We start from the raw sequence: 27557 nt of genomic DNA, 5'->3' as shown, positions 1-27557 counted from the left end.
TCTTTTTAAAGCCACTGAAACAGCTACCAATTAAACCTTTGTGGTTGCTGCCTTTTAAGACCATTAGTTCAGGAGACAAGAAAAATCCAAGTGCAATTTTGTTTTAGCAAGCTTCTTTATAATATAAAATTGAAATGAGAAAAAAATTATCATCTTAGCTGGGTGTGCAAGTCACTATGGAGTGGGCTGGCCACAAGCTAGTCTAGCAGTGTGTGGTACCAGGCAGGTAGTTCTGGTGGGTGGGCAGAGGCCCAGTTGCCTTCAGGGTTGGTCATGACTCTCAGCTCTGCTAACAACAAAAAAGGGATGCTCATCACAAACAACTCTCAGTATATCAGCTAGGTTAGATGTGGAACGGCTCAAGGCATGAATCTGACTGAGAGTAACTCAAGATTCTTTCTGGAGTAAGAAGCAGATGAATGTGCCCTACAGTCCATTTTAATTTGTTTAAATAAGTGCCTTCCACCCCCAGTGAGAGCAAGGAGCTATAACCATTCCCATAAAAATGAGGCTAAATTCTGATGCTGGACTTGTGCATTTGGCTCTTGGTGTGCTCAGTGAGGTCTCAAATTTTATCATCTTCAGCAAGGTGCCAAAGGATGTGTTTCATTTAAATATGCACTCCAGCAGATATTTTCTTTTTCTCCTCCCAAAATACCTTCTCAGATTCCCATGTTTCTTGCAGCCAGTGTCAGTTCAAAGGCCTGCTCTAAGGACAAGTTATGATGAAAACCAGAGTGTCCTTGATCATAACTTGCCAATGCCCTTGTCCAATTCACCTGGAATTGCATTAGACCTCAGTGCAGTGAGAATGACCACAAATGAGAGTGGTTTTGGCAAGAACAAGCTGTTTGCATGGAAAAATTAAAGCACCCCACATCTTCATGCTACCCTGCCTTGCAGTAGCTTGATAATGAAGAAAAGGCAGATGGAGCTGAATGTGTTTCAGCTGCCTTTGGGCCTCATGTAGTGTTATCCAATAACAATTCCTTCCTCCAAATAATATGGCAGTGCACTGTATGAAATGGTAATTAAAAGCTGAATCACTAAAAACTATGCACCTATAAACATTGTTTTGCTCTCCTTTTTAGTATGTTGATCAAAGTATAAATGATAATGCATGTGGACTTGTTCATGGTCTTACTCACTACTAGTGCAGAACTATGTAGTTTATTCTTGATTTTGTATTTGAAGCTTGAGGATTAATAGGTCCTGTGTTGGTATTCCCCTTGTATTGGGCTGGTCTCAACTGCTCTTCAGAGGCTGATGGAAGAGCCCTGTGAAGGATTCAGCTAAAGTAGGACATTTATGTGTGAAAATGCAGCTTCTGTGCTTTCCCTTGCTGCATTCTGGGGATGTCAGCTGACTGCTTGGGTGTAGCATCAAAGGGAGTTTCAAAAATGCATTGGGGACAGAACAAATTTGTGAAGTGTCTCTCCACCTGCCTGCATTAAAGATGTTATCTCTGTGGTCAGTGTAGCATCCACAGTGTATTTTTGTGTCCTAGAGGGAAGTCTCCCTTGCCACTTCACTTCCTAGTGCATCTTATGCATAGTTTGGCAACACATGCTCACCTCAAGAGGAAGGGGACTATGGCAATAAAAGGGAGGGAAGAACAGCAAACAACAGTTTGTTATTGTTAATGCTCTGAGGAGAAGTGTTAACGATATAGGTTACTAAGGAATAACCTTAAAAGCTTGCTGGGGAAAAGCTGAGAAAACAAAGCCAGGTTTCTTGATAATTTTCTTTCTCAAGTTATCCAGTACAGTTAGGGACAGGAAAGATATGGTGACACCAAGTGCTTTCATGATAGACATAAACTCATTTGGTGCTACCACTACTTGTCACTCTCCCTTACCTTCTCCTTTATGCTGCTTTTTCCAGCTGATGCTCAGCTAGGCAAGTCACTTTACTGGTGTCTCTGGCAACAAAGTTATTTTCCAGGAGTATGAGCAAGTCAGTGCTCTGCAATGTGATCAGTGGTGCCAACAGTGGAGGGCGTGTGCAGTTGGGATCTCCCTTTTGACAGTACCCTTCCTATATTGGCTTCGTTCAAATGCAAAACTGCTCTGTCAGTAAAAAGACTATTGGAACATTAGCCAAAAAAAAAAAAAAAAAAAAAAAAACAAAAACCCCAATGATGCTTCTCCTGCTTGAATGAACAAATCATAGTTGCTTATCACAGTAATGACAAATCACAGGTGCCTCCCCTATCAGGAATAAAGCAACAGAAGTTGTGGCAGGTCTCTTCTTGTGCCACTGGTGGTTTCAGCTGCTGGGACAAGGTTGTGGGGGAAGAGCACAAAGAAAATGATGGCACCTTAGGTATTCCCATGCAGAGCAGATGCTGAGTGGGGCTGTGCATGGACTCAATTATTGTACGGGCAGGAGGACTGTTGGTTGTTTTTTTTTTTCCAGGGTTTGTACCAGATGCAAAGCTTTCTCTCTAGTTCACAGGGGATTTAAGAGGGAGTCCTGCCTGTCAGCATCTCCCTGAACAGAGCTGCTGCTTACAGCCAAGTGCCATCTGCCGTGGAGAGAGGAGGAAGGACTGGTGCCTTGTGCAAGGTGTCTGTTCCAAAAGCCACGGAGGAAGCATGAGATAACATCAGTCAAGTCAGACTTAGTTTTACTGTGGCACCTTCAAGGCATTGTGGATCCGTGTTACGCTTGTGGAAGCCAACTTAAGACAAAGAGAAGACTCTGTAAAGCACTAATGCCATGTAATGCTCTTGGCCATTGCTGCTGAACAGAGAGAGTGTCAGGGGAAATGTTTTCTTTCAGGCATAGGGCAGAGAACAGTAATTGTCATGTTTTAATTCAGGTCATTCTGAACTGAAATACTGTTATTTATTTTTCATAAATCTTCTTTCTATATTTTCACTTGCAGAATCCTTTCAAGTTGTGGTAAGAGGCAACGGCTTTTATCATGCAAGAAATATTGACCAAGTACTCTGCAGCTTCAAGCTCAATGACAGCCTTACTATCAGTAAGTTTGCAGGCTGGTGTATTCTAGTGACGCCTGTGGCTGGATCACCTCATGGAACACAGGCCAACACTCATCCATGTTAAGGGGAGTCCTTGCAGCAGATATGAGGGGGAGCTGGGGCAGAGATCTACGCTTAAAGAAAGCTTGAAATTCATTCTTATTCAGTCTTGTGACCTGTGGGCATTGTGTTGAGTGCTTAAATGGGGCATGCTGCTGCACAGCATCATTGTAGTGATGCACATGGGTGATGCATATGGCAGAGAAGAGTGGGTATCAGGTTTTAAGGTGGAGAATAAAAATTACTTCCCATTCCAAGTAAAAAGAAGTAACGTTATCTTGATCCTGTGGTGGTGTTTTCAGTTTTTATTCACCAGTTCAGGAGACAATTGCCATAAAAAAACCAAGCCCTCCCAGGCCTGCTCTGTTCCTCTCTGACACCAGTTGCTGGTCCCACCACAGTGACTGTGTAACATGGAAATTCCCTGTCATTGCTGCCCTGGACAGGGTCTTTTGTTTGCTGTCTCAGCAGCTAGGCAAAGGACTGAATCTCCAAAAAAGACTGAGTGTCCAGTTTCTCAGCAGTTCCCTGACTCCTGAGAAGCTGTGTATGTCTGGCAGGGTGAAGCATGGTGTGGGAAGGGGAAGCTCTGCTCCTTTTTTGTATGTGCTACCCTTGTTGGCTGAGCACAGTAGAGGCTTTCACATCCTGTCGTGCTCAGACTGGTGCCTTCTCTAGCAGTGAATTCACTTACAAGAGGGAGCAAATGAATTGCTCCTTCATTTCTTGTCCAAGTTGTCTACGTGGATACTTCATTAAATCAGCTCTGGTGGTCTTGCTCTCATTCCACTTACAGATGCCCTTTAACCAGGATTTGTTTCTTGTGGTTTATCAGTTAAACAGACTTTTTGCTTTTTTTTTTCTTGTCCCCAATCCGCTAGCACCTTGATTGGACTTCACACAGTGAGTGCTGACCTGGGCCTGGAAATACACAGGAGGAAAACTACTCTGATTCCATTCCAGCTCCATGTTGTGTTTTCCTTGGGTTAGGTCTGCAACAGATGTTGTGATGAGATGCTGATTTAGGCTGGCCAGCTTTTTTTGCCCTCAGGCTGGCCCTAAAACACACCAGTGATTTTTATGCTGTCATCTCTACCAAGGCAGGGAAATGAGTTCTGTCTTCAGGTGTGCTTGAAGTGGGTAAAGCATGAAGGACCAACTCTTAGATTTGTTGTTGCTTGAATTATTTTTTTTTCCCTAGGTAAAAAGAGTAAACAAATATCTGTAAATAAGATGGCAGCTTTTATCAGCCCGTTACTTGGGTACAACTCTTGTAGACCAGTCTTTCTCCAGGCTAGCACCAGAGCTGCTTTGCTGGCCATTTAGAGCTAAGCTGTAGTCACAGCAGTACTGTGTCTGCTCTTCTGCCTCAGTTTACCCACTTCTAGTGGAATGCCATTGCAGGATTACTGCTGGGCCTCCTGTCTATGTTCATGGGACTTGGCTTTCTGGATGTGACTTCTGAAAGCTAAAGGATTAACACTGCTGGCTGCTGGAGTAGTGGTGTGCAAGAAGGTGGGAAAACACCCATGGCCGTGCTTTTGGCTCTGCGTGTACCAAACCCTTATAAACATGGGCTATTTGCAGTTTATGTTGCCACAGAGGGGAGGTCAGGTACAGCAGAAGCAGCTAGTGCAGGGTAGGTCTCAAGGGAACACCAGTCATGGCCCCTCTCTGTTTGGCTCCTGTAAATGACCAGCCCTGGTTGGTTTGGGTTTTTTTCTCCAGTATTTGTCAGTTTTAGCTCTGCCCCATCTCTGTCCTTCCTTTCTCCTGGGCTCAAACAGTGCAACCTTGGATTCTGCTCTGTGTGTATTTGACAGTGGGTAGATAAAAACTGAACGCTAAACTTTTGACCCCTTGAGTAATTGAGGGGTCAGAGTATTCAGTATGAGTAGAGGTTGCATGCACTTTTCAGATGGGATGATTGATACTGCTCAAAGCTGAATTCCAAATGGCTGATCACTGCTGTCAGGAACAGAGGTACACTTCCATTTCTTAGCTGTGATACCTCTAGCCTGGTAGCATCATGTTGGCATCAACATGAATGGTTATTCTAGTTGGTAATCAGCACCACTGGGGAGTATTGGTACTCTCACATATACTGAGTTGATCTGTGGCTGTCATTCATGTCAGCACTTCTCCAAGGGGTAGCCTGCTTGGAACAATTTATTTTTTTCATCCCTGATAGTTATATTAATTTCTTTTCAGATGAAAAACCGACTCTTATTCACGATACTTACTTACTTTGCCCAGCACCAGTGATAGAAGATGTTGGACAGTAAGTATTTCTTTCCAGCATGTATCAAGAGAGAGTGGACTTCTGGATGAGGATGTCATTACTGAGCCAAAGGCTCACAATTTTGCCCAAAGTGTCTAGCTAATAAATTTATGTATATGTGTGTCAGATTGCAGCCATCCCCTTTGTGCCAAATCCTTTCCTAGTATGAGCCAGCATAGCCCTATTCAATGCTGGGTCTTTAGCACAGTTTAACCAAAGGTCTTGCTGGACCATGGCCCCATATCATAGAATGGTGATTCCTCCTTTGTTCCTATATCATGTTTTTTCAAACCAAAAGGTAATTAAATTACAGGCAAACTTTTAGTTTTGATTGAAAGGAGATGCTTGATTTTAATTGCTTTGCTGCTGTTATAGATATTGCTTCCTGTATTTTGCCCTGCTCTGTCTAGTGTTGGTATTTTTCAGCTGTTTTAATCCTTTAGACTCCTAGGAGACATGGCATAATGCCCTACCTTTCCCCTTGGTGATCTTGTGGGTGCTTAAATACTGTACTGGGCCTCTATCCCCCTTTGTATTTGTGGGTGAAGCAAATTTGTTTGGTTGGGTTTTGTCCTTTTTTATTACTATTATTTTTTATTTTTCCCCCCTTAGATCCTTTCTCTAATATTGGAGAATGGCTAAGGACAGAATCTTCTAAAATTTCACTGTTATTTCAGTGTTTTTACCCTTAACCTCTGTGCATGTATTCTGGATTTACTTGAATTACAAAAGAAACATTCTCGTGCATTAAGTTGCAGAAGGGGGTTAAAAAAAAATCTTAGTTTCTTGTGCTCTTTAGGGTAGTATGGCAAATGTCTGAGACATTGTTCTAATTCACTGGCCTAGTGCCCTTTGCCCCAGGTGGAGAAGTTTTTTTTATAAAGAGGATATGTCCCATCTCAATTAAGGCAACATAAAAAGGGTAGTTCCTGGGCAAGCAGAGAGGCAAATGCAGGTATGTGCCTGGAGCCATGAAAATGCCTTGACTCAGCAGGACACACTGTCTGTGTGTGTTTGTGAGCCAATGGCTAAAAGAGAGCCAGAGTAAAGGTAACAGTGGGTGTAAATATGACACTAAAAGTAAGTGTATCTGTTTTGTGCTTTAGGGTGGTTTTCCTACAAGTCAGCATGAACAATGGGCTAACGTTCATCTCCAGCTCTGTCAGCATCACCAGCACACATTGTGTAAGTAATTGCAATGGGGCTTGACAGAGAAACTAGGAGATCTTGGAAAGAAACTGTGGTTGTTTAGGCAAAGCCTTCTTGAGCGAGCGTGGTCTCTCTACAGCTTCTGCATCACAGTTACTGACCAGATGGAAGCAGCTCTTGGAAAAATAACCAGGGCTACTTAAGATTAAATTGTTATTGATGATAGACAATCATGACAGATTACTTGAATAAAAAATTACAACAAAAGGCATTCCTATTCCAAGAGAGAGATCCTCAAAGCTAGGATCTTACTGGCAGGTGATCTGAGAAAATGATGGAAGGAGCATCAGGAAGCAACACCCTGTTGAGCTTTGGGATACCTAATGGGATCTGGAGTAAAAAGGCAACTGTTAGGACTTTGATCAGGAAGGGCCACAGAATGAAAGGTCCTCTAAATTGACATGGTTGTTTTTGGTTGGAGCTTACAGCATTTGTTCTTTGACCACCACAATTTTCCTTTACTAATTCAGGATTTGCTAAGGTGTTTTCTAAGTTTTAGTGATAGGGTCTGCTTGCTTTTTCTCTTGGTGTCTTGTGGGATGACCAGAAAGAAATAGAACTCTCAGATCCTGATATGAGCATCTTAATAAAATGCTGCTGCTTAGCCCAACCAAGAGAGAGTGTGCTGTTGTGGACAGTGATGGTTAGGATACAAGAATCTCATGGTCAGAAAGACCAGGTGAAGTGTCAGGGAAAACAGCTAGAAGTAATCCTTTATCAAAGTCTGATTTTTAGAATCAAACAATCAAAATTAAGAAACTGACTACTAGATAAGCAATTGTCTTCCTTACCTTTGGGGTAAAAATAGGCAATGCCCATAGCTGATGCAAGTGAGCACTGTAACTAAAGATGTAACCCGGTGCTTCTGGTCTAAACCAAGTTGGCTGAAGTACCTGATAGCAAACAATTTGTATCAAACTTGAACTTTATTATTATTAGTGTCAAAAGGACTTTTATAGCCTATGCCAAATGCTGTCATATTGGCTTGTAATCATTGTTGGCCATTTTGACAGCTGCAGAGGAGAAGGGCAGGAATGCAGATAGAGGCAGTGACTGGAACTTGCAGATCTCATTTTTTGAAGTTTTCAGTGATGAAAGTGGGAAATCTCACAACAGATTGCTGAAATACTTTGGGGTGCAGGGACTCAATTTAGAAGTGATGTGTTTGCTGCTTTACCTGATCGTTTCTATTTTACAGAACTTTTCTCCAGATTTTCAATACTGAAGACTGATATTTTCACATTTTATTCCACTCTTTTACCTCAAGTACAATAAAACCTTTCAAGTCTGCAGTGTAACAAAAGTGTTAAATGGTGCATTTAGTTACCCGTATGTAACCTATTTCTGATGAAGACTGAAGTCTCAGCCCTAGCTGGGGTTCCTAAAGGCCAGAGCATGGATTGAGAAAGCTTTTCTTCTTGGTAGCCTTAGAATAAAAAGAGGAATCCAATCTCCAGTCCTGTCAGTCTGACAGTTTTTGACCAGTCTATTGCAGATTTAATGTGAAGGAGGCAGGAAGCCTCGTTCACAGCTGGTGTAAAAATACTGTCTCACTCCAGTTACATCCCATAAGCAGGGAGGTTGGCAATTCAGTTTCCAACTTTATCTTAATTCATGCATTTCACTCTTCTCATTTTAGAGACTCCTTCTATTTCCTTTCCTCTCCTGTTTCCTTTTCTGTGGGTGGCAGTCAGCTGGCCTGCTCAGCTCTCCTCCCCAGCTGGTCCTTCTGTCCTTTCTATACAGTAAGTATCTTCACTTTACTTCTAAAGCCTCTGTGTGATTGGGATGCTTATTTCTGTTCAGCTGCATGAAGTCTGCTATTTTCTTTTCAAAGTCCAGCTTCACTGTGATGCTTTGTGTCATTAAAATCACTGAAAGAAGACTAGCTTCTTGCTGCCAGCAGCTCCTGAGCTTCTATGGCAAACAGCAATTTATATGTGCAGTTAGCATGAGAAAAGCAATGCCTGAGAACAAAGGTGACAAAACAAGGAGGTAATGTGTGTTTGGAGTAATAGTAGCAGTGCTACTGCATAGCTGCTGTGCTTGGATTTGTTTTTAAGGAGTGCAACAATACTTCCTAAAGCTATACTTGATTTTTACTCACCCTTTTCTCAGCAAACTGACTTCACTGGGAATTAATACCTCTTCAAGTATTTGCTTTCCAGATGCTTTAGTGCTACACGGGGCCTTAGGAGGGCCAGAGAGGGGGGCTGTAGTGCTGAACTGCAGCTGGGTAGTGTGTCCTCTAACAAGACTTCTTTGAGCAGGGAGTCTGGTACACATGTTGCAGCACTCCAGCTGCTCCCTGACCAAATGAAGGTGAGCTAAATAGCTTATCCCAAACAGGTCAGTTTGTTGTATTTATAACAAAAAGCCACGGAGCAGTGGAGGGATGGTGATGCTGTGACACAGATAGGGGGTACTGGGTTACCCACCTAAAGGCATGGAGTAGGTGCTGTGTTTGTGTAAATCCCATATTGAACATGTCAGTCCTGACAGCTCTAGGATTTGGCCTGAGAAAGAACTAACTATCACTCAACTCAATCACTTGGGATCTCACCCAGATTTTGCAAGTTCTTATCAGCTAATACTTTCTTTTCCACCCTCAGCCTTTTTGTTTTCTGAAGGGAAAACAAATGCACTTAGAACAGCCCCTTTTGTAAGAAGGGGCTAAGGATCAGTTTCTGGTGTCATGGGAATTCAGTAAGTAGTTTCAGATTTAATAAGGTGAATCTCATGGGTTTTGTCATCTCTAAGTCTTTTTTGGAATTTGCTTTCTTTCACTTTATCCTCTCACCTGTCCTTTTTTGAAAATCTCTTACAGCTTCCTCTCTAGCCAACTCTTATTTCCTCAGCCTGATTCACCGACCTTTCTTCAAGCTCTTTTCACATCTTCCTAGACTCAGGCTCTCCTCTAGTTTGCTGCCAGGTTTTGCCTGGTCTTTGTTACCATGTTGCTGGTGAATTGAACCTCTTCTGAAGTTCTGAAAATCTACCATTGAAGAGGTTTCTTTCCCAATATATAAAAAAAAATTTAAATATAGCTGGAGCTAATCTTAACATTATTCCCGAAACCAGTGCAGTCCAAGGATAGGGCACATCCCAGCAGTGCCCATCTGTGACAAGTGTTTAATTTCCAAAAGCCATGTGCTCTTTGTGTTCTGCAGGAGCCAAGGAGCATATGAAAACTTGATTCCTGTAGTCATCAGAGCAATACACAGAGTTAATGCCTCTTCTGAGTGCACTGATGTGAAATGCTACAAGTTCAAAGGATCCATCAAGATTTATCTGGAAAAATCAGAGCTGTGATTCTCTTTGGTTGCCTACCTGCTCCAGAAAGCTAAATTCAAGTGTTGAAACTTACTTTTTTTTTTCTAGTAATTTTAAAGAAAATTTAAGTTGGATTTTGAAGGTAGACCCTTAGCTATCCATCCCCAGAGTCTCACTGTTCTCTGCAGAGAGATCAATGGAGTATAAGAATCAGAAGTGCTTAAGATAATGATTACAGCATCTCATAAAAATTGTCAAACCAGCCCTAAGAAGCATACCAAGAACCAACAGCATTATTGACTAGTTTGCATAATCACTCAGGCAAGGGTTGTGTGTGCAGTTTGGGTCAAGGCAATACAGGCAGGCTTGGAGCTGATGCTCTGGGCAAGTAAGTTGTTCTCTGTTCTGTGATACTGATGTGCAAACAGTTACCTATAAGGTCTTGTCTCCAGTATTCCTATTCCTTGGATATCAGCATTTGCATATTCTGCATCTCTAGTGATGAAAGGTTATTCTGCATGCCTGAGAGTCTGTGGTGATGTAGTTTGCAATGCCCCTCTGACAGTATTAAGGAACCTGTCAGGACAAAATGGATTGTGTACAGGTTTAAGACTCTTGAATCTAATGGGCTATAAACATACCAAAAATTCATACATAAATTATACATATGCACACTGCAAAACAGGAGATGCTCCCCTGATTTCGTGGCTTCAAATACAGGTTTGTCACATCAAATACTGTTACGATTTTAATGAAGATTAAGATCACAATCTTCCTGAGACCTTGTAATGAGTGAAAGTTGATTCTAAATGTGTAACTTCAGGGCTCCTGCCTTCTTTGAGACATAGCAGATAACCCAGATGTAATCATCTTATTTGCAGCTGACTGGGACCATCCTTTTCATTGCTCTCCTGATTCTCTTCCTGCTGCTGGCTCTGGCTCTACTGTGGTGGTTTTGGCCCCTTTGCTGCACAGTGGTAAGTACAGTTTTTTATTCTGTTGACTTAGTTTTATCTATTCTCGGCAAAAGCACACAGCTAAAGTGTTGGAGTGGGTGGTTAACTGCTTAAGAAAAATGTTGCCATATTTGTAAAGTCCTGATTCAACAAGTTGCTTAAAGTGCTTGTTGAAGTCACTCTAGTCTGGGGTTTTGATTGTTTCAAGGCATATGTGATTTTTACGCTGAATGAGAAGTTTAAGTAAGCTTGTGGGTGTTGCTTAAGTTTCTGTAGGGATTGCATGTATGAGAATGAAGCACAACAGCTCAATTGTGATATGATCAAGAAAACAAAGAGAACAAAGCATTGAGATGGATGAACCCTACCATTGTCTCAGATTTCTCCCAATATTTGTATATTCCAGGTGATCAAGGAGCCTCCACCACCACCACCCCCAGAGCCTGTGAGTATGCTATTTTGGAGCTGTTGCACTTTCTGCAGCCACTGTAGTGTATTGTGTTGCCCAGGAATGTCACCCCTGTAGGTGTCTTAATGACACCTTGAAGGCTGTGAAAGGAAGTCCTCTCGGTCAGGGCAGTTATTTCTGCCTTCTGGCTTCTTTATATACATACAGCAAGGCTGCTTCCATCCAGAGAGGAAATAATTGCATAACTCAGAAGTCCACAGACCAACAGTTCCTATGGTATTTCGTTCCTTCTGCTGTGCTTCGAACAGGTGTGTAAGCAAGTCTTTGCTTCTCAGTCTGTGCTGACAGCTGTCCCTCCTCCAGTAAAGCTGACACTGTTCTCAGCAGGAGTTTAGCACAGATTGGCAGTAAGGAACAGTCTGGCAGCTGAAGGAAAGGACAGCAAAGGCCACATTCTTGTGGCTTTGCTACAGGAGAGGGAGACAAAAGCCTGCCCTGGCAGTGGCTCTTCTGCAGAGTGACCTTTGGAAGGACATTTAGCCTTTCGTCATTTAGGTTGTGCTGTTTGAGGCAGGGTTCTATTTAGCTCTTTTGGAGACAGTAACTCACTGACCCTGACCTCAGCTTAGTTGCACTGTACTAATTTCATGAAAATAGAAGACGTAAATAAAATTACTCCAGAGAAAACTTATGCCTGCCTTTATTTCTTTCATAGGCATAGACAGTTAAATGATGGAAAAATACTTGGTAACCCACAAGAGAGTCTTACAGTTTGCTGCTAACTTGCTGTAACTTGGCATGAATATGAGGAGGCAACGACAGCTGCTGTTTTGAGGTTGCTAGAGGCCACCATTACTGTGTATGTGATCCTGTTGCTTGTCCTGAGCACTGTAACAATTTAACTTCAGAATACACACCAAAATTCATGTTTTTAGTGTGATTAGTGTTATCACAAAGTGTGCAATTGCAGCCATGCTGTGTTTGAAGGTTGCAGAGAGCATTATACCCCTGCAGCAGAGTTCCCAGATGCTTTGCAATTATTGTCATCAGCAGAAATTTTAAATGCAAAAAAAGAGACTAAACTGATGTAAGCCTCCAGGAATAACGCAGAATACAGATGTTATCCATCTCATTAATTGGCCTTGTCTTTATCCAGTATGGATTGTTGTTTCATTACACTTAGCACTAGCCTCTCTAGATATGGTGACTTGCCCTTTAGCTGATGCAGTTTGGTGTTGCTGCTCTTAAACAGTATATAGTTATGTGAAACTTAACCACAAGCATTAGATTTCCATGTGGTAGCTGTGAATGTTTCTATGCTGTATGTTCAGTATTGGGGATATTTCATATAAATCCTGTATTAGCTGGAAAAATATCAGCTGTCATTATTAACTGTGTCTTGCCAGTGTCAGGCTTGCCAGCAGCAAGAGCTGTTAGACATGAATGCTTGTAATCTCTGTTATATCTCATAGAAGAGGCAGAATATTTTATATAGTACTCAGGTTCACAATTAAATATAAACGTATTAAAAATGCTGATGTAGTTCACTGGGTACTGGTTTAGATGTGGCATGAAGTGGGATAAAATTTGTGCATTTGTTATACTCTTTAAAAAAAACAACTAAGTGAAACAGCAACAAACCCCAACACCAAACCATAATACCTTTCTTGTATATTTATTTCCCTGAATTGGGATAAAACCAAAACACAGCAATAATAAATCATAAAAAAACACCAAACCAAAAAGCCAAAACAAAACAACAAAAACCCCAAACTCAAACTCCCCTTACTAGTTCATGGAAATGTCAACTCTAGCCTTTCCTGGCCATACTGAAGAATTTGTTGGAGGAATTGACCCGTTGAACCATAGCTGAGAGATCACATGTCACTGAATAACTGATGGAATCCTTTCTCCAAGGCATAACCTAAGAGCTAAATACAAACAAATAAAAATTAAATCATGTTTTTAAAAAGCTATTCTTGACTTTTGGGCTGTTAATTCCTGTCATTCCAATAGAAACACAAAAGGCAATTTTGAGAAACTGTCAGCTAGTAATGTGACAGTAATTTATGTCCATCTACAGTATTTGGATTTCACTTGATTCTTTTAATTTTATTTTTTTTATTAAAAGTTAAGTCCAGGTAGTGTTTCTAGAAACATACCTGTACTGATGAAAATTAGCAGAGAGCACTGTGCATGGCCAGTCCAAGAGCAGCACACACATCTGCATACCAGCACGAGGTATAGTTATTTGTCTTTGTTAGTGTGTGAGGAATGAAAATAATATTGTAGGAGGCTTGTTGGGCCCTTTCCTCATTTATGTGTGTACTTGGAGAGTGTCATGGTGTGACTTTCAGGTGCCTTAAGTCAGTGTAATGATGAGGAGTCTGAGAAATCTATTCATATATCAGTGACTTCCATTGGCTCAAGATGATAGAGCTGGAGATGTGTCCCCAGGGTTGTCGAACCAGAAATATCTGCCAATTTTTAGTTAAGCAAGAATAGAAAATGAACCTGAAGTAAGTCCCTGATTCTGACTTGCATGTTCCTTAAAAATAACCTGCAGTGTTCATAATTGTTCTGGATCTGAGCTCCCTGACAATTTGGAGATGCTCCTGTCTGATTCCTGCTTTCAAACTGTACAGCTTGAGCCTGCAAAGAATCAAGTGGTGTAGAATAACTTGTTACAACTGCCATGAGAAAAGGGTCTGATGAACGTGTAGAAAACTCACTGTGTTTTCCTCTGTTAGGTGACAATAATTTCTAAAAGTGCAACTAATAAATTAGTTATTTGGGCTAACTGATTGCTGCATTTTCTGCATAGCATAGTGGCAATCCAGTATAGTGTGAGATTCATCTGCATTTTGCCATCCCTTACAAGTCAGTTGGGATTTTGGAGCTCAGTGCATATTTGACTAAATAAAAGCTGCCTGGGGAGAGGAATAGACAGTCTTCTTTGGCTTTCCTAGTTAAAATTGCAGCTGCAGAGACAAGAGACTTTTTTTCTTTTTTTTTTTTGATCAGCAAATAAGCATAACACACAGAGCCAGATATCCAATGACTGGACCATAGGATATTCAGCTGTTTTCCATAGTTTTTGCTGTTTATGTGAGAACAGCTGTAATATCTCCTTGTCTTTCCCACAGGAATCAGATGATGAAGATGGATTGCCAAAGAAAAAGTGGCCAACCGTGGATGCATCTTATTATGGAGGTCGAGGTGTTGGTGGGATTAAGAGGATGGAGGTATTTGGCTTATTCTTTAGTGTTGTAAAACCCGTCACATTTAGTTAAAAATTGTACCAATATGTTTTAATGTGACTTTTGAAAAGGTACCTTGATGGACTGGAGACTGGGATTTAATTAGAGCTTGTCTACCTGATTTGCACCTGCTGTCCAAGTAACAGAGATCAAGCTGCTATCATTTGCGTGAATAATTAAATGAATCTAGCATTATAAGCCAGAGAAATTTTGCAGAGGAAGAAATGAGATAAACACCAAAAGAGGTTTTAATTTACCCAGTCAAACTCTTCAGTGCAGTTGTGTCCAGTTCTCTTGTCAGAAAGACTTCAGACAGGGCTGCACTGATTTTAAGTATTTGAGGGTGCCATCTATGCAAAGGCTGAAGGCAGTTGGTTTGAGGAATTTAAACCAGTGATTTTTCTTTTTCTTTTGCATTTTTTTTTCCATTTAAGCATTAACTCCTGATACACAAAAGCACATCTATGTTGAAATTGGCCAATGAATCAAATCCAATTCATACACAAGTCAGTCCTGAAGTGTGAGGTGTCACTGTGAAAAGAATCTGCCTTGTGGTGTCCTGTGGCATGTACATTGCAGGGAGTCAGTGATTGTCATTCACCTGTATCAGCTGAGGGCCTAAAGATGATTTCTAGCAATGTCACTTAAAGGGTAATCAGGAGTTGGAACAGGCTGTCCAGGGAAGAAGTGGAATTACCATCCCTGGAAGTGTTGAAAAGGTGTGTGGATGTGGCACTTGAGATATGGTTTAATGGCATACATGGTGCTGCTGGGTTAATGGTTGGACAGTTGGACTCAATCAGCTTAGAGGTCTTTCCAACCTTAATGATTCTCATCTGCCCCAGATGCTGTGAATTCCCACACCACTTTAAATTACTGGAAGGTGAAAAGGCTAGTAGTTCAAGAAGCTTTTGAATGAGACTATTTTACTCTTAAATGTGTATTTCTGATTATGGTGGGAGTTCGGTGCTTTCATAAATTTGACTTCATTTCTGGTGGCACTGGGACATCCGATGGGAACTAGATTAATGTCTGTGGAAACCACTTGACAGTGGGGACTGCTGAAGTGTCTCTACTTACAGTGTGCTCTCCTGTCTTCAGGTGCGATGGGGAGACAAGGGGTCAACGGAGGAAGGAGCAAAATTGGAGAAACCCAAAAACGCTATTATTAAGTTGCCAGAACAGGAGTATGAGCCCTGGGAACCTAAGCCAAAGAAGCCCCATGTGAGAAAACCACCTTCCCAGCGAAAATGGTACACTCCTATCAAGGTAATGTGTCTGACCCTCATTTTTTATTAAGTCTCTCATGTCATATATGATACTACATTCCACTTCCTTAGCACAACCTTTCTTTCTGCAGAGCTGGGAAAGCCTATTTGGAAAAGTAGCTCTTAATCCTCAGCTTTGCTTGTTTCTTGGAACATGCATCTCACCTGGCACTGTATTGCCATAGATTTTTGAGGAAGAGTGAAGGGCATGAGCCTTTCCTCAACTCACACTGTCTTTCTAGATACAGTGTGGATTGTAACAGCAGATTGCTCAAATCTTGCTGGGGGGCAGGATGCTGTTTTGTGCCATCTCAAGGCAGTCAAAAAGAGGATCGGATAAAGTGCACCATCCTTGCTTTGACTGCATCGTGGCTAAGGCCTTGGGTTGGAGTCCAGCTCTGTTTCCCTCTAGTTCAGCCACAAGACCAAGTGTTTGATTTTTGGGCAAGTCACTCAGTCTCTCCACACTTTCATCCCCATTTTCCCCCATGTAATTATAGTATCTAGTTTTTCCATGTCTTTTAATGTATGTGTCCTCACACAACCCTTGAGGCAGGGAATAGCTGTTATCTCTGCTTACAGAGAAGAAGACTGGAGGGCTGGCATGGCCGAGGGAGCAGCATACCATGCTCATCCCAGAAATCTGTGGCCATGTCCCAAAACAATACTCTGTGGGATGAGTTCGCCCCTCCCCACCATAGTCACAGATGAATTAAACAGTGCTTGAATTTATTGTCAGGAAAGTATCTGTGAATTTTAAAGCTTTGTGGCTGTTTATCAGTGTTCCAGCTCTCTTCCCATAAGTACAGTAGTTTTGTTTTGCCTTTTGTAACACCTCAAGTAACATTAATACCTTAATGTAACACCTGTCTGATTGTCTCTCCTAAGGGAGTTGCTCACATTAAACTGCTGTCATCCTCAGTGAGTTTTGAGCAGACAGAATTTGGCCCACTGCATATTGGGTATGTGTTACCCCATAGAGGTCCTTCTGGTTGTCCAGATAAGCAGTGTACAGAGGGCGAGGGCACAGGACCAGTGTGTGTGCAGACAGTTTAATACAGGAAAGCTGTATTAACTCACCTGTAGTTTCATCTCATGCTATTTTCACCAAATTTCTTGGTCATATCTTGTTGGTTTTGTATTCCAGGGCAAACTTGACGCACTGTGGGCTTTGGTTCGACGGGGCTATGATCAAGTCTCTCTTATGAGACCACAGCCAGGGGATAAGGTAAGGTGTCACAAATGCACTGGCATGTCACTCCTCTCTTAGCAGCAGCAATGCTGTTCCCTCCCAACCAGCCTTTTTTTTTTTTTTTTTTTTTTTTTTTTTTTTTTTTTTTTTGACAAGAAACAGATATTTCAAAACAAGCTAAAATGTTTGCTGTGGCATCTGTTTAAAAGTATTGTCCCAAAAGGTCAACAGCAATGTCTCCACTGTGATAATTTGAGCAGAATGAAGAAGGAGCTGGCTGGTCACAATAGTATATGAGAACTGTTTCAGTCATATAAATTCTTTGCCTTTTTTTTCCCAGGACAAATATGTTGAAGTCAAAAGACAGGTTCTTTGCTCGTGGGTTCTGCTTGTTTTAAATTTAAGATGCAGTGGTTGTTCTACAACAGTAATTATGTTTTCTACTCAACTTCATAAAAATGTTTCTTGGCTTTAATAATGGAGTTTAGTGATTAATGAGAGAAATCATGAACTGTGCAGGTAATGAAAAAACAAATAGGTTAATGGAGAGCCAAGTTGCTGTTGAATTCTGTGCAGATACATTTCGCAATCGTATTCTATGTATAGGCAGAGAGTATCTCCTGCCTTGATGAAGTCTATTGGCCAAAAATAGGTCAGGAGTAGATTCCTCATGGGAGGAAACAGGGAGTTTGTGCCTTTCAGAGCCACAAAGATGTCTGTGTACTGTGCCTGGTCACTGGCAACAGCTTAGTTCAGAGCTCTCAGTTTCCTCATGAGAGCCTGGCACCATTATGGTTGTCTCTATTTTTTTATTCTGAGGGGACAGCTCCCTAAGAATTGAGTGCTGGTTTGGATTTCTGTGATGGCACTTTGAAACATGAGGACTAAGCAGAGATGACAGCATCTTTCTCTTCCCTGTGGCCAGACTCCATACATTTCATCACCTTTGCTCTCAGGGGAAGGAGTTACAGTTGTGGCAATAGGGGCCATAAAGTGCTTTTCTGGGGTAGGAGTGGTAGAGAGGCCCTAATGCTGGGCCTGTTTGCCTGTGTGACTTTCACACCTAATAACAGATTTTGAAAGTTAATAACAAAATTTAAAACTAGCCCCAATTTGCATCATCTAGGGCAAATAATTTGCATGTTTCTGGCTTTTAGCAAAATCCTATTATGGCGTTTGTCTAGTTATTAACCAAATATGCCACTTCAGTATTTAATCTCTTGCATTTTTCTTTTGGCTTTTAAGGAAACTAATAGAACAAACCCAGCCTCTTATGCTACTTTGTAAAATGGTCTTAACTGTTTCACTAAGCTGCATTTTTAAGGCAGCTGTTTGAGACACCTTATTTACTTTTAAAGCACGATCTAGAGGTTCTGAATAGGCTCTTTAGGTCCAGCTGTATTTTGATAGCTAACATTGTATAATATGAATCTATCCTCTGCCTTTCACTCCCTTGGCTGGGACATTTCTATCAGTGCAGAGCACAACAGAGCCTCTGTTAGCCTGCATGGTCAAGAAACATGCAGGGGGCTGACTCTGAACAGGGATCCTCAGTTCCTTGCCTTTCAGCTCTGCTGCGAGGAGAGCAAGGGGCTGAAAAGAGGCAATGTAAAACAGAGTGAGCTGTAGGATTATTTTATCGGGGAGAACATTAGAAAAATCAAATGTACATCTGGGAAATAGGGTGGAAAGAATCCTATTGAGCCAGATTCAGTGGAATCATAGAATCATCTCTGTTCCCTGGCCTGTGAAATTAACTAAGGCTGAAGAATATTGAAAGTGAAACAAGAAAATGACATCCTTCTGCTGTTAAAAAAAAAATCACAGGCCTGCATTTCATGGAGAAAATTAGTGTAGAAAGGAGCAAGGCTATTATTTATTGTTTGAGTAACTCTTCTATTAACAGTCTCTCAGTAGAGAATTGACTCCTTGTAAGTTAGGTTTTTGGTGGGGATATATGTATATATATACCTGTATGTACACATTGAGTGCCTGTGAGTAAACACATGTGCACACACTTTGTGGCTGAAGAATGGGAAGATCAGGCCAGTGCTGTGAGTGAGCAGCAGCACGGAGACCTTGGAACTCTGGCTGTGCAGAGATGGAGGAGCCTGGCAGCCCCAGGAACAAGCCCACAGCTCTGCTTGGCTCACCCTAGAAGGAGACAAGGTCACTCCTGTACAACTGTGCTGACAGCAGTCAATGGATTTAGTGTAGTATTGGGCAGACACGAAAGTTCAGCCTAACATGCCTTAGTGCATGGTGTTCTTCCAGACTGTGACATCCAGAGGCTGTGTGGTGATCTTGGAGTAAGGGATTGCTTAGATTTGTGGGGTTTTGAGGGATTGGGGCAGGTAGGAGACAGGGGAAAGAGTTCTTTGTGGTTTTCAAGTGTGCCTTTTTTGTTGTATTTTACAATCGTTTCATAGCTGTCTTGGTTGTTCAGTAAAACTTAGAAAGCAGAAGAAACACAATTTAACTCTGTTTTGGGAGTGACATTTGGATTCATAACTTGTAAAATTCCTACCTCTGAAGTTCCCAGAATGAGTCAAAGAATTACCTTTATATTTTTAGGAGTTACCAGAGATATAGATTGTTTCCCACTGTAACAAGATTCACTGTAGTTACATTTTCCAAACTTTTTTCACAGTTTACCTCCACTGAAAAAAAAGTTTTCATTTTCCATTTTTACTGCTTCAGTTGGGCATATGTTTCCTTCTTGCAGACACTGGATGAAATTATAGCAAACCACTTTTTTCTGCATAATGAAAATACTAATTATGGAGAAGAGAACATCCACAGTACAGGGAGAAAAATATTTTTCATAAGGCTTCTGGGACAGGGGGAAGATGACAACTTGTTTTTGGTTTTGACATTAAAAAGTCTTTAAAAATATTTTGAAAAGTGTAATTTCTCTTACCATTTGAAAATGAATACTGTGGTTTGAGAGCTTTTATTCCCCCCCAAAAAAAAATCTGAAAAATATTTTTAGAAAAACTTTCTGTAATAGTTTTGTTGGGTTTTGTATATTTACCAATGTATCTGACTTTGTCACAGAGAAGCAAAATTCTGCTACACTTTTTCACAGCTGTTCAACATCTTCCCCTACAACACAGGCCTCTTCTCTTTGGATCTACAAACCACACAGCAAAGGCAGTATTGCTACCCCAGGTTTTTAAATTATGACTTCTTCCCCACTCCCACAATGAAGCAAAGTTAAAAATGTCACTGTTTACATATATACATTTATATATATATATATATATATGATGAAATTCATTCCAGAGTGTATGTGAGAGCCTTGCAGTGGAAATACAATCTGAAGCATGTGTACGAATACAGGACTGACTGCTCTAAGGGATTTCTGTTGTCCTTTGTTCTGGGTGGCCAGGTCTGCTCTCCATCCATCCGTGCTTCTTCCTTCGTCATGGTCCTCTTGCTATTCCCAAACCACCTGCTCTTTTCCTTACCTGTGCCTTACTTTGACTCCTGCCCTAGACATTCCCTTCCATTTCCTTCTGTGTTTTCTTCCTCTTCTTGTTTTCTCTCTTAGTTTTTGTTTCTGTGCCCCTCCCCTTGGTTGAGATCAAGTGGTGCCATGCAGTCCAGCTCTCTGGGAGCAATGGGTATGTCACAAGCCTCCTTACCCTGTTCCTCTCGTGCTGCAGGAACTGAGCTGCTGGTAGCATCATGCTCTGGGTGCCTTGCTGCAGAACTGGCTGAGGCTCCAAGAGCTTCCCTGCCTTGGCTCATGCCTGCCACAGATTTACCCAGAAAAGGATCTCAGGATGGATGACTCATCAATATTAGGCAGGATGACATTGATAGGACTGGCTGAGAAAGTCACAGGAGCTTTTTTTTGTTTAAAGAAAACCAGCTAAGCACAAGCTCTGCCTCTTCTCCTGGGAGCTGTGCCCACAGTGTTTGGCTTGGCTCTACAGACACCTCCTCCTCTTACTCCTCATTCAAGATCATATCATGCCACCACCACTGAAATTTGTTATTAGTTTGGCAAGAATCTCAGTAAAGGGTCACAGGATCCTCCTCACTTGGCTTCCTGAGGTCAACTCTAGCAGGAGTTTCTGTTGCATCAAGATGGGACAGCAATGGATAAACACACTTAGCTCTACCCCATCATTAGCAGCTAGGCTGTTATTTGTGGGATGGATTTTTGCTGAGCTCTCAGACAGCATCAGCAGAGGAGTGAAGAGACCGAAAAGGGCTAGTGGCTCTGTGGTGTGGGTTGCTGGGCTTTCTGCCTTGAAGGAATATACAAAGTGAAGCTTTCACAGACATTTGTGCCACTGCTGCAGTGATGGACCCCTTGGAGCTAGGCTGCTATTTGTCCCTTCCTCCCCCAGAAATCCAGGTTTTAGAGGACCAACAGTCAGTCTTTTGGCCCAAGAAAGCTCTAAAGTACAGAGACTGCTCATCCATCAACAGGCAATATGTCAGACTGGCCGTATGGCCTGATGACCTGTGTGTTGCTCAAGGTACTCTGACTTCATTGAGGACTTTCCCATCACTATGTTACTGTCCTTCTGAGCTTGCAGGGGCCTGCTATGAAGATTGGAGTTTGGGAAATACTAATGTCTGGTTATCTCGAATTACTTCATAGAAACCACAGTAGCTGGTAGGGCGGGATGTCAGTAGTCTCTATAAAATATAAGTTTCAGACTCTTCCCCTTGACCTAATGGATCAAAAGTGGGACTGTTACCAATGCCAGCAAGTAAACATTGAAACCCCCAGTATATGCAGAGAGGAAGGTGAGGTGCTTCTTTTAAATGGTCTGTTTAGTAGCTGCTTTCAGCAGATCCATTCCATTTTGCCTCTCAACACATACTGACACAGGAAATTCTTAGAGGCTCAGTTTACCAGAAACCTTGACTAAAACCCAACATTTTTCTCCTCAGACAGAATTCCTCTTTTACTTTAAAGACTTAGAAAGTGATCTCGTTATTGTCACTGCAAATTTTGTTACTCAAACAGAGAGTGAGAGTGTAGACTAGATTTTGCTATCATCATCACCCTTGTATATTGATGAGACTCCACTTAATAAAAAGCAATGCTTTAGTAGTACTACCCTGTGGTTTTGCAGATGTAAAGCCCTTCCCTGGGGAAGGGGACTAGAAGCAGGCTGATTGTACAAAACTCTGAAAGCTTTTTTTCCTTTTTCTGTTCCATAAAACTGAAGATAAAAAGACTGCTGTGCAGCCAGAAATGTCACAAATTAGGAGCTGATGGTCATTTTAGAAACCATTTTAGAAACTCCTTTCAAGTTTTCACCATTAAGTTACTGTGTGACTTTGAGCAAGGCATAACAGTTGGAATTTTAAACAGCAGCCTTTGAAATGAAGAGTATTTGGGTTCCTTATTCTGTGCATCCCTTTCAGAGTGATCGCTCTTAATCTGATAGATTTGTTAAAGCCCAGAAGGTGTGATTACCCTAAAATTTTGAGTGATTCTTTGTAATGCTGACCATGACATCTGTGTGCTGTGGTTTTCCCAACAGCAAAATAATAATGAGAAGACATGTATTTACTTTCCTTACAGCTGTGAGGTGTAGTGTTCTGCCAGGCAGTTGGGACTCCTTAGATGAATGATGGGACACCAAGCTTATGGATTATTAATGACTAGTAATTACTTTATAGCTGCTGCCTACAGGTGGTCAGCAGTTTGAATGCAACCCACAGTGATGGCAGCAACTGCCTGTCACTCCATGGTAGCTGCCCACGTACCAGTGCTATGTGGAGCTCATTCTAATTACTTCTCTTCAAGACCGAGCAATGGCTTTAATAGGCTTCCCTGCCTCTTGCTTGGAGATGTGTTGTAATTGCCCAAGTAATAATTGGCAGAGCTACACAGGGTGCTGGAGAAGCAACACACAGCTCCTTCAGACTGTTACTGGGGCTTTTCTCCCTTTGCTTAACCTTTCTGGAGCCAATTATCTTTAAGCTGCTGAAAAATTAAAGAGACGGGGACATTGCCTGCTGCAGTAGGTGATCTCACTGTCACTTTCCATGAAAATGTAGCTCCCATTATACTACTTTCTTTTTTCTTTTTGCAAAGGACACCAGTATCTGTAAGGTTCGTTCCTGCTGTAGCAGAGATGGCATGGAGGGAAAAAAGCTCTCGCTCTCTCGTGTGGGACCAATGTCCTAATGCACAGTTCCCAGGATGTGCTGAGCACTGCAGCTGGAAACATGTAATCAGTGACTAATGAATTTCCTGTCCTGCAAGAAGCCCACATACTGCATTACCTCTCACTTGTGCCAGGATCATGTTATTTCTGTTGTGGAAGAGGAATTCACAAATAGGTTATGGAGGTGGATGCTGCCTGTCTGCTGCCAGGTTAAACTAGTAGTCTGTCCATGTCTTTGGGAAACAGAGGCATGTTCGGTAACATCCTTCTTGTGAAGGATGGGTGCAAGTCCCAGGGCTGGTGTTATTTAGCGCACAACAGGATGAAGAAGGATTGGCCTTGTGGTTAAGACATTGGCTGTAGCTTACGTAAGTTACTTTGCTTCTGTTCTACTGTAGTTCCACAGTGATAAGTGAGATGAAGAATAAATCCTAGGAGGGTGAGACCATGTTCCTAACAGCACTTTGAGCTCTTCATAAGCTCCAGAAATAAAAAATAGTGTGTAAGATGGTGTATTCATACTAATATTCATACTAAAGTTATTGTTCAGAATGATAACTGAAAATCAAAAGGTATTGCTTTATTACTTTCTACAGAGGAGCTGTAGTTTCAGATGTCTCTGTTCTTATGTATAAACTATTGTGATTCATGTCGTGGTACCAAAAAAAACACTCAAATCACGGTCTGTACAAGTAACACAAAGATACTAGACAACCTGAAGGGCTTAGATCTATGTATGTTAGGTCTTAATCTTAACTTAGTCTTGCTTTGAATGTTCCAGTTTTATATGCCAGTTTTAGTCTTGGATAGGAATTGTTCCTGGAACAACAGGACTGCAAACACTTAGAGCTTTTTGCAGCAACAGTGGAGGTTTCTGCAGCAGAATAAGGTAGTTGTGTCCCAAGGCGATCTGCCATCCATCTTAACAAAGGAGTTTTTTGGGGGAGGAGGGGTTTTCTTTGCTTTACCAGTATGCCAGCATTGATAATGAACTGTGTGAGTCCCATCCCAGGAGAAGAAAATCTTTGTGAGATAAGCACAGAGGAAGTTGTGAACTGCGGGTTTACCATCTATGTGCTTTGGGTAGCAGCAGAGCCATTTAAGGGCCAGTTACCCAGAGAACTGTTGGGGATACTTGTATCTGTTTCCAGACTCTAGACAAAGAGGCAGCCTGTGTGGTGGGCCAGGACCTTACATTTTTGTCTGAGGCAAGGAAAAATAATAACCATTTTCTCCAGAAATCTCTGAGTCTCTATCATTATCCTGTACCCCAGGCAGGTAAAGAGCATTGTGCTCTTCCCCTGTGCACACTGTAATCCCAGCTTGCTCCTGAGAGACAGTCAAATAATTCACCCTGGAAAGCATGATGACACTTAATTACAGTTTGAGCAAGACCAGTTACAGTCCTTTGTGGCCTAATTTGCTGCTGCCAGCAAGCCACCAATACCTCAAGGCTGAGCCTGTTGCACCCAGCAAATGTTTGTTGATTTTGTTGCTATGCTCCAAAGCCCTCCCCATTCTAGAAGATGGACAAATGCAATGTCCTTTTCCCTGAAAACGCCAAAGGAAGGAGGAAAATCTTTTGCAAACCAACCACGGCTGTTTTTTTCTTGAACCACATTCTAGTCTGGTCAGCATTCAAGTGTAGAAATGTGTGGTGCTGTGGTTAAAACAAGGGATGTGAATCACGAGTCCTGAACTCGTAAATACCATTTTTTCCCCTGCATAACCTTGAGTAAATGACGTGACCTGACAGTGGCTCTCCTCACTTCCTCCACTCTGGGATCCTCCTCCATAAAAGCTGTCAGAAAAGAGGAAGGCAGTAAATCGCACGTTGTGAGTGCAGGTTTAAGTTGAGGTATTTCTCTGAGGTTTGGGTAGGATTTGGTCTGTGTTACTGTACTTTGAGATTGGTACTGAATATAAAGTATATCTAGTAGACCTTAACTTTGATTATGCCCAATGTTTTTCTTTTCTGTTCCCTTTGTCACTTAAGCTTTTTTAAGGCTCAGAATCAACAGGCTTTGTTATGAGTCTGCACTGTGCATTACTTTAGCCACAGCCTCAGCAAGGTCCAAGACATGTGATGTTTTGTGCATTCCTGCAAGATATCTTGTGACTCTGGCCATTCTTTCAGGAGGTGTTTGTAGCCCATTGCTGCATTTCCTTGCTAAGGCAAGGCTGGAAACAATATGCAGTTCCCTGCTGAATGGAGTGTGATGCATATTATTGGAATAGCCCTGTCTTCAAGACTGGGATGGGTTCTCCATGTCGCTTTTCTTATGTGCCTAAGCTGAAAAAGTGGAATCAGGCATGTCAGAGCTGGATGGTAGGGATGTGTTCAGCACAAAGTTTATTTTGCTGAAGGATCCTGGTCCTAGCTTAAAAGGCCGATTTCCCTGTCTGAGTTATTCCTCCCTCAGATGCCTCGTTACTGGCTGGTCTCTCCAGTGGTAAATTGGCAGTAACCCCCTTCTCTTCAGTTTATTTCTGCACTGGTGTTAAATCTAACTGAATAGGCTGCGCCCAGAAGACCCATTCCTTTCAAGCAGTGCTGTGCACAGTTGGGACTGTGAACTGGGGACTAGTGTCTGCAGATGCGTGTCTCTTGGGAAACTATCAGTACATGATTGTATTCAGCTCCTGGTATTCTGATTAAAGAAGCTACAGTAGCCTGGGATGCTGCAGCTATTAATCTGACTGCAAAACAGTTCCTATTTTAATTCCCTAGTAGATTTGAACGCTGCTTTCCATAAGACTGTCTTTGTTTTGACTAAAAGCTGTAAATGTTTTTTCATGTTAGTAGAATTAGCTGAAGTGGAAAAAATACCCATTGAATAAGTTTCAGTATTTTCAATTTCTGTTTTGAAACACCTTTTCTGTCCAAAACTCAAAGTTATTTTGAAATGAATGTGTTTCAATCCTGAATTAAATTTATTTTGACATACTTGTTTTGCCTGAAAAATGAAGACTTTTGGTTGTTGTTGACTTTTCCATTGACCAGCAAGTGAACCGAAAGATCACTTTTATTGCTGCTGTTATGTGCAGTGCATGCCATGGATCTGTTTGTGAGTTTGCCCTGGCAACATACCTCCCATGGTCCCTAGGGGATCCTCTAGATGGGATTATCACACATTTTATGTCAAAAGAGGAGCTCCTGTGCTCCCTCCTCCCTTCCTCACCCCATAAATCCTATTTTCTCAGCTATTTGGCTCCCATAGCCAGAGTGTCTGAGGGCATACTGGGCTTCTGAAGGATTTCTTCTCCCAGCTGCTTTACAAATCAAGGCTGGTGCCCCTTTGCCTCTATGAGAGGTGCTCAGGCATCTTCCCTGGGCTTTCTGGGCAGCAATGCTGGCCATACCCTGGCTAAGACAATAGGTTTTTTTCTGAGTGTGTCGGTAGCCCAAGACATTGCTTAGCTGTGTCTCACTGTCACAGTGGGATCAGTTCCTGGTCCATGTGCAGCTATCTTATTGTTTGGGACTTGGGAGTCAGAGTTTCTGAAGCAGGGATTAACTTTCTATGCTGTGTCTCCATGGTGCTGCACCAGTGAGCCAGGATTTGTGGGTGGTTTAGTTTGGTAGCTGAAAAGTAAGAGAAAAAGCATAGATTTGCTTATAAGAGGGTTTTTGTAGACTCTGTGAAGGATACACACATGCCTCATCTCCTTTAAATATCACTGCCCCTTCCAGCATCAGGACGTGTGTCCTGTTTAAAGTTGTGTTACCTCCCACATCTTAAAGCTTAATCTAATTCATTTTGCCGTGTGAAGCACGTTCAGTGAGCCCAGTAGGTTACACCTCTTAGCAGCACTACCTCACTCGTGTTGTGCTGTAAACAGTTTTCTGCTACTGCTTGGATCATCCTTGTTCATTTGCATTCATCATTTTGTAATTTTTGATTTGAATTAATCTGATGTGCCTAGGGCCATTATAGGGTCCTCACTTTATAGTATGAGTGATTCACAATCCACAGTGCAGTGATTTCCTTCCCCTCCAATAACTCAGTCATGGAAGGAGGAAGCAGAAGGGATATGAGTTTACTTATAAAAAGAACAGCTAATACACTGCATCAAGAATGGGCTGAACTGATTTTCCTTTTTAAAAGCAGCATGAAAGGAAATAAGTATATTCTCATTGTTGGACACTGTCACTTTACTGGACCTTACTTTTAAAATCCTCCTCTCTTCAGTCAACCCCATTTTCTCTTATCTTTTCATTGTTTTGGATTACCATAATTATAGGCAACACTGCGGAACTACCAAATAGATTCCCAGAAAATTGCTCTTTACAAGAGAGGACTTATTAAACTGGAAGATATGTAAAGAGTTGGGTTATCATGCAAACAAATATTTTAACTTGATGATATTTAATGTTTTGATTTGAGACCTAATAACTTAAAATGCCTACATATAAAAATTAATTATAATTTAATAAATTAATTGTTAATGATTAATGCAGTAACCACAGTATAATTGCTATTGATAATTAGAACTTAATCATTAAGTAATATAATTA

The 27557-nt window shown here is 41.6% G+C and overlaps 1 protein-coding gene across 1 annotated transcript in view; it reads left to right on the top strand.

Annotated features, from left to right (window-relative positions):
* Positions 1-27557, top strand: part of ANTXRL (ANTXR like) — a 54107-nt gene that overhangs the window by 20946 nt on the left and 5604 nt on the right. Inside the window, exons 10-17 of the mRNA XM_064662784.1 lie at positions 2891-2989; positions 5259-5328; positions 6435-6513; positions 10692-10787; positions 11173-11211; positions 14322-14420; positions 15537-15704; positions 16851-16931. Coding sequence (XP_064518854.1) covers positions 2891-2989; positions 5259-5328; positions 6435-6513; positions 10692-10787; positions 11173-11211; positions 14322-14420; positions 15537-15704; positions 16851-16931 — 731 coding nt within the window. The remainder of the gene's footprint in view (positions 1-2890; positions 2990-5258; positions 5329-6434; positions 6514-10691; positions 10788-11172; positions 11212-14321; positions 14421-15536; positions 15705-16850; positions 16932-27557) is intronic.

This window comes from Pseudopipra pipra, chromosome 8 (genome assembly GCF_036250125.1).
Source record: "Pseudopipra pipra isolate bDixPip1 chromosome 8, bDixPip1.hap1, whole genome shotgun sequence".
Lineage (NCBI taxonomy): Eukaryota > Metazoa > Chordata > Aves > Passeriformes > Pipridae > Pseudopipra > Pseudopipra pipra.
Note: the sequence above shows the minus strand (reverse complement) of the source record. Positions and strands in the feature narration are given on the sequence as shown.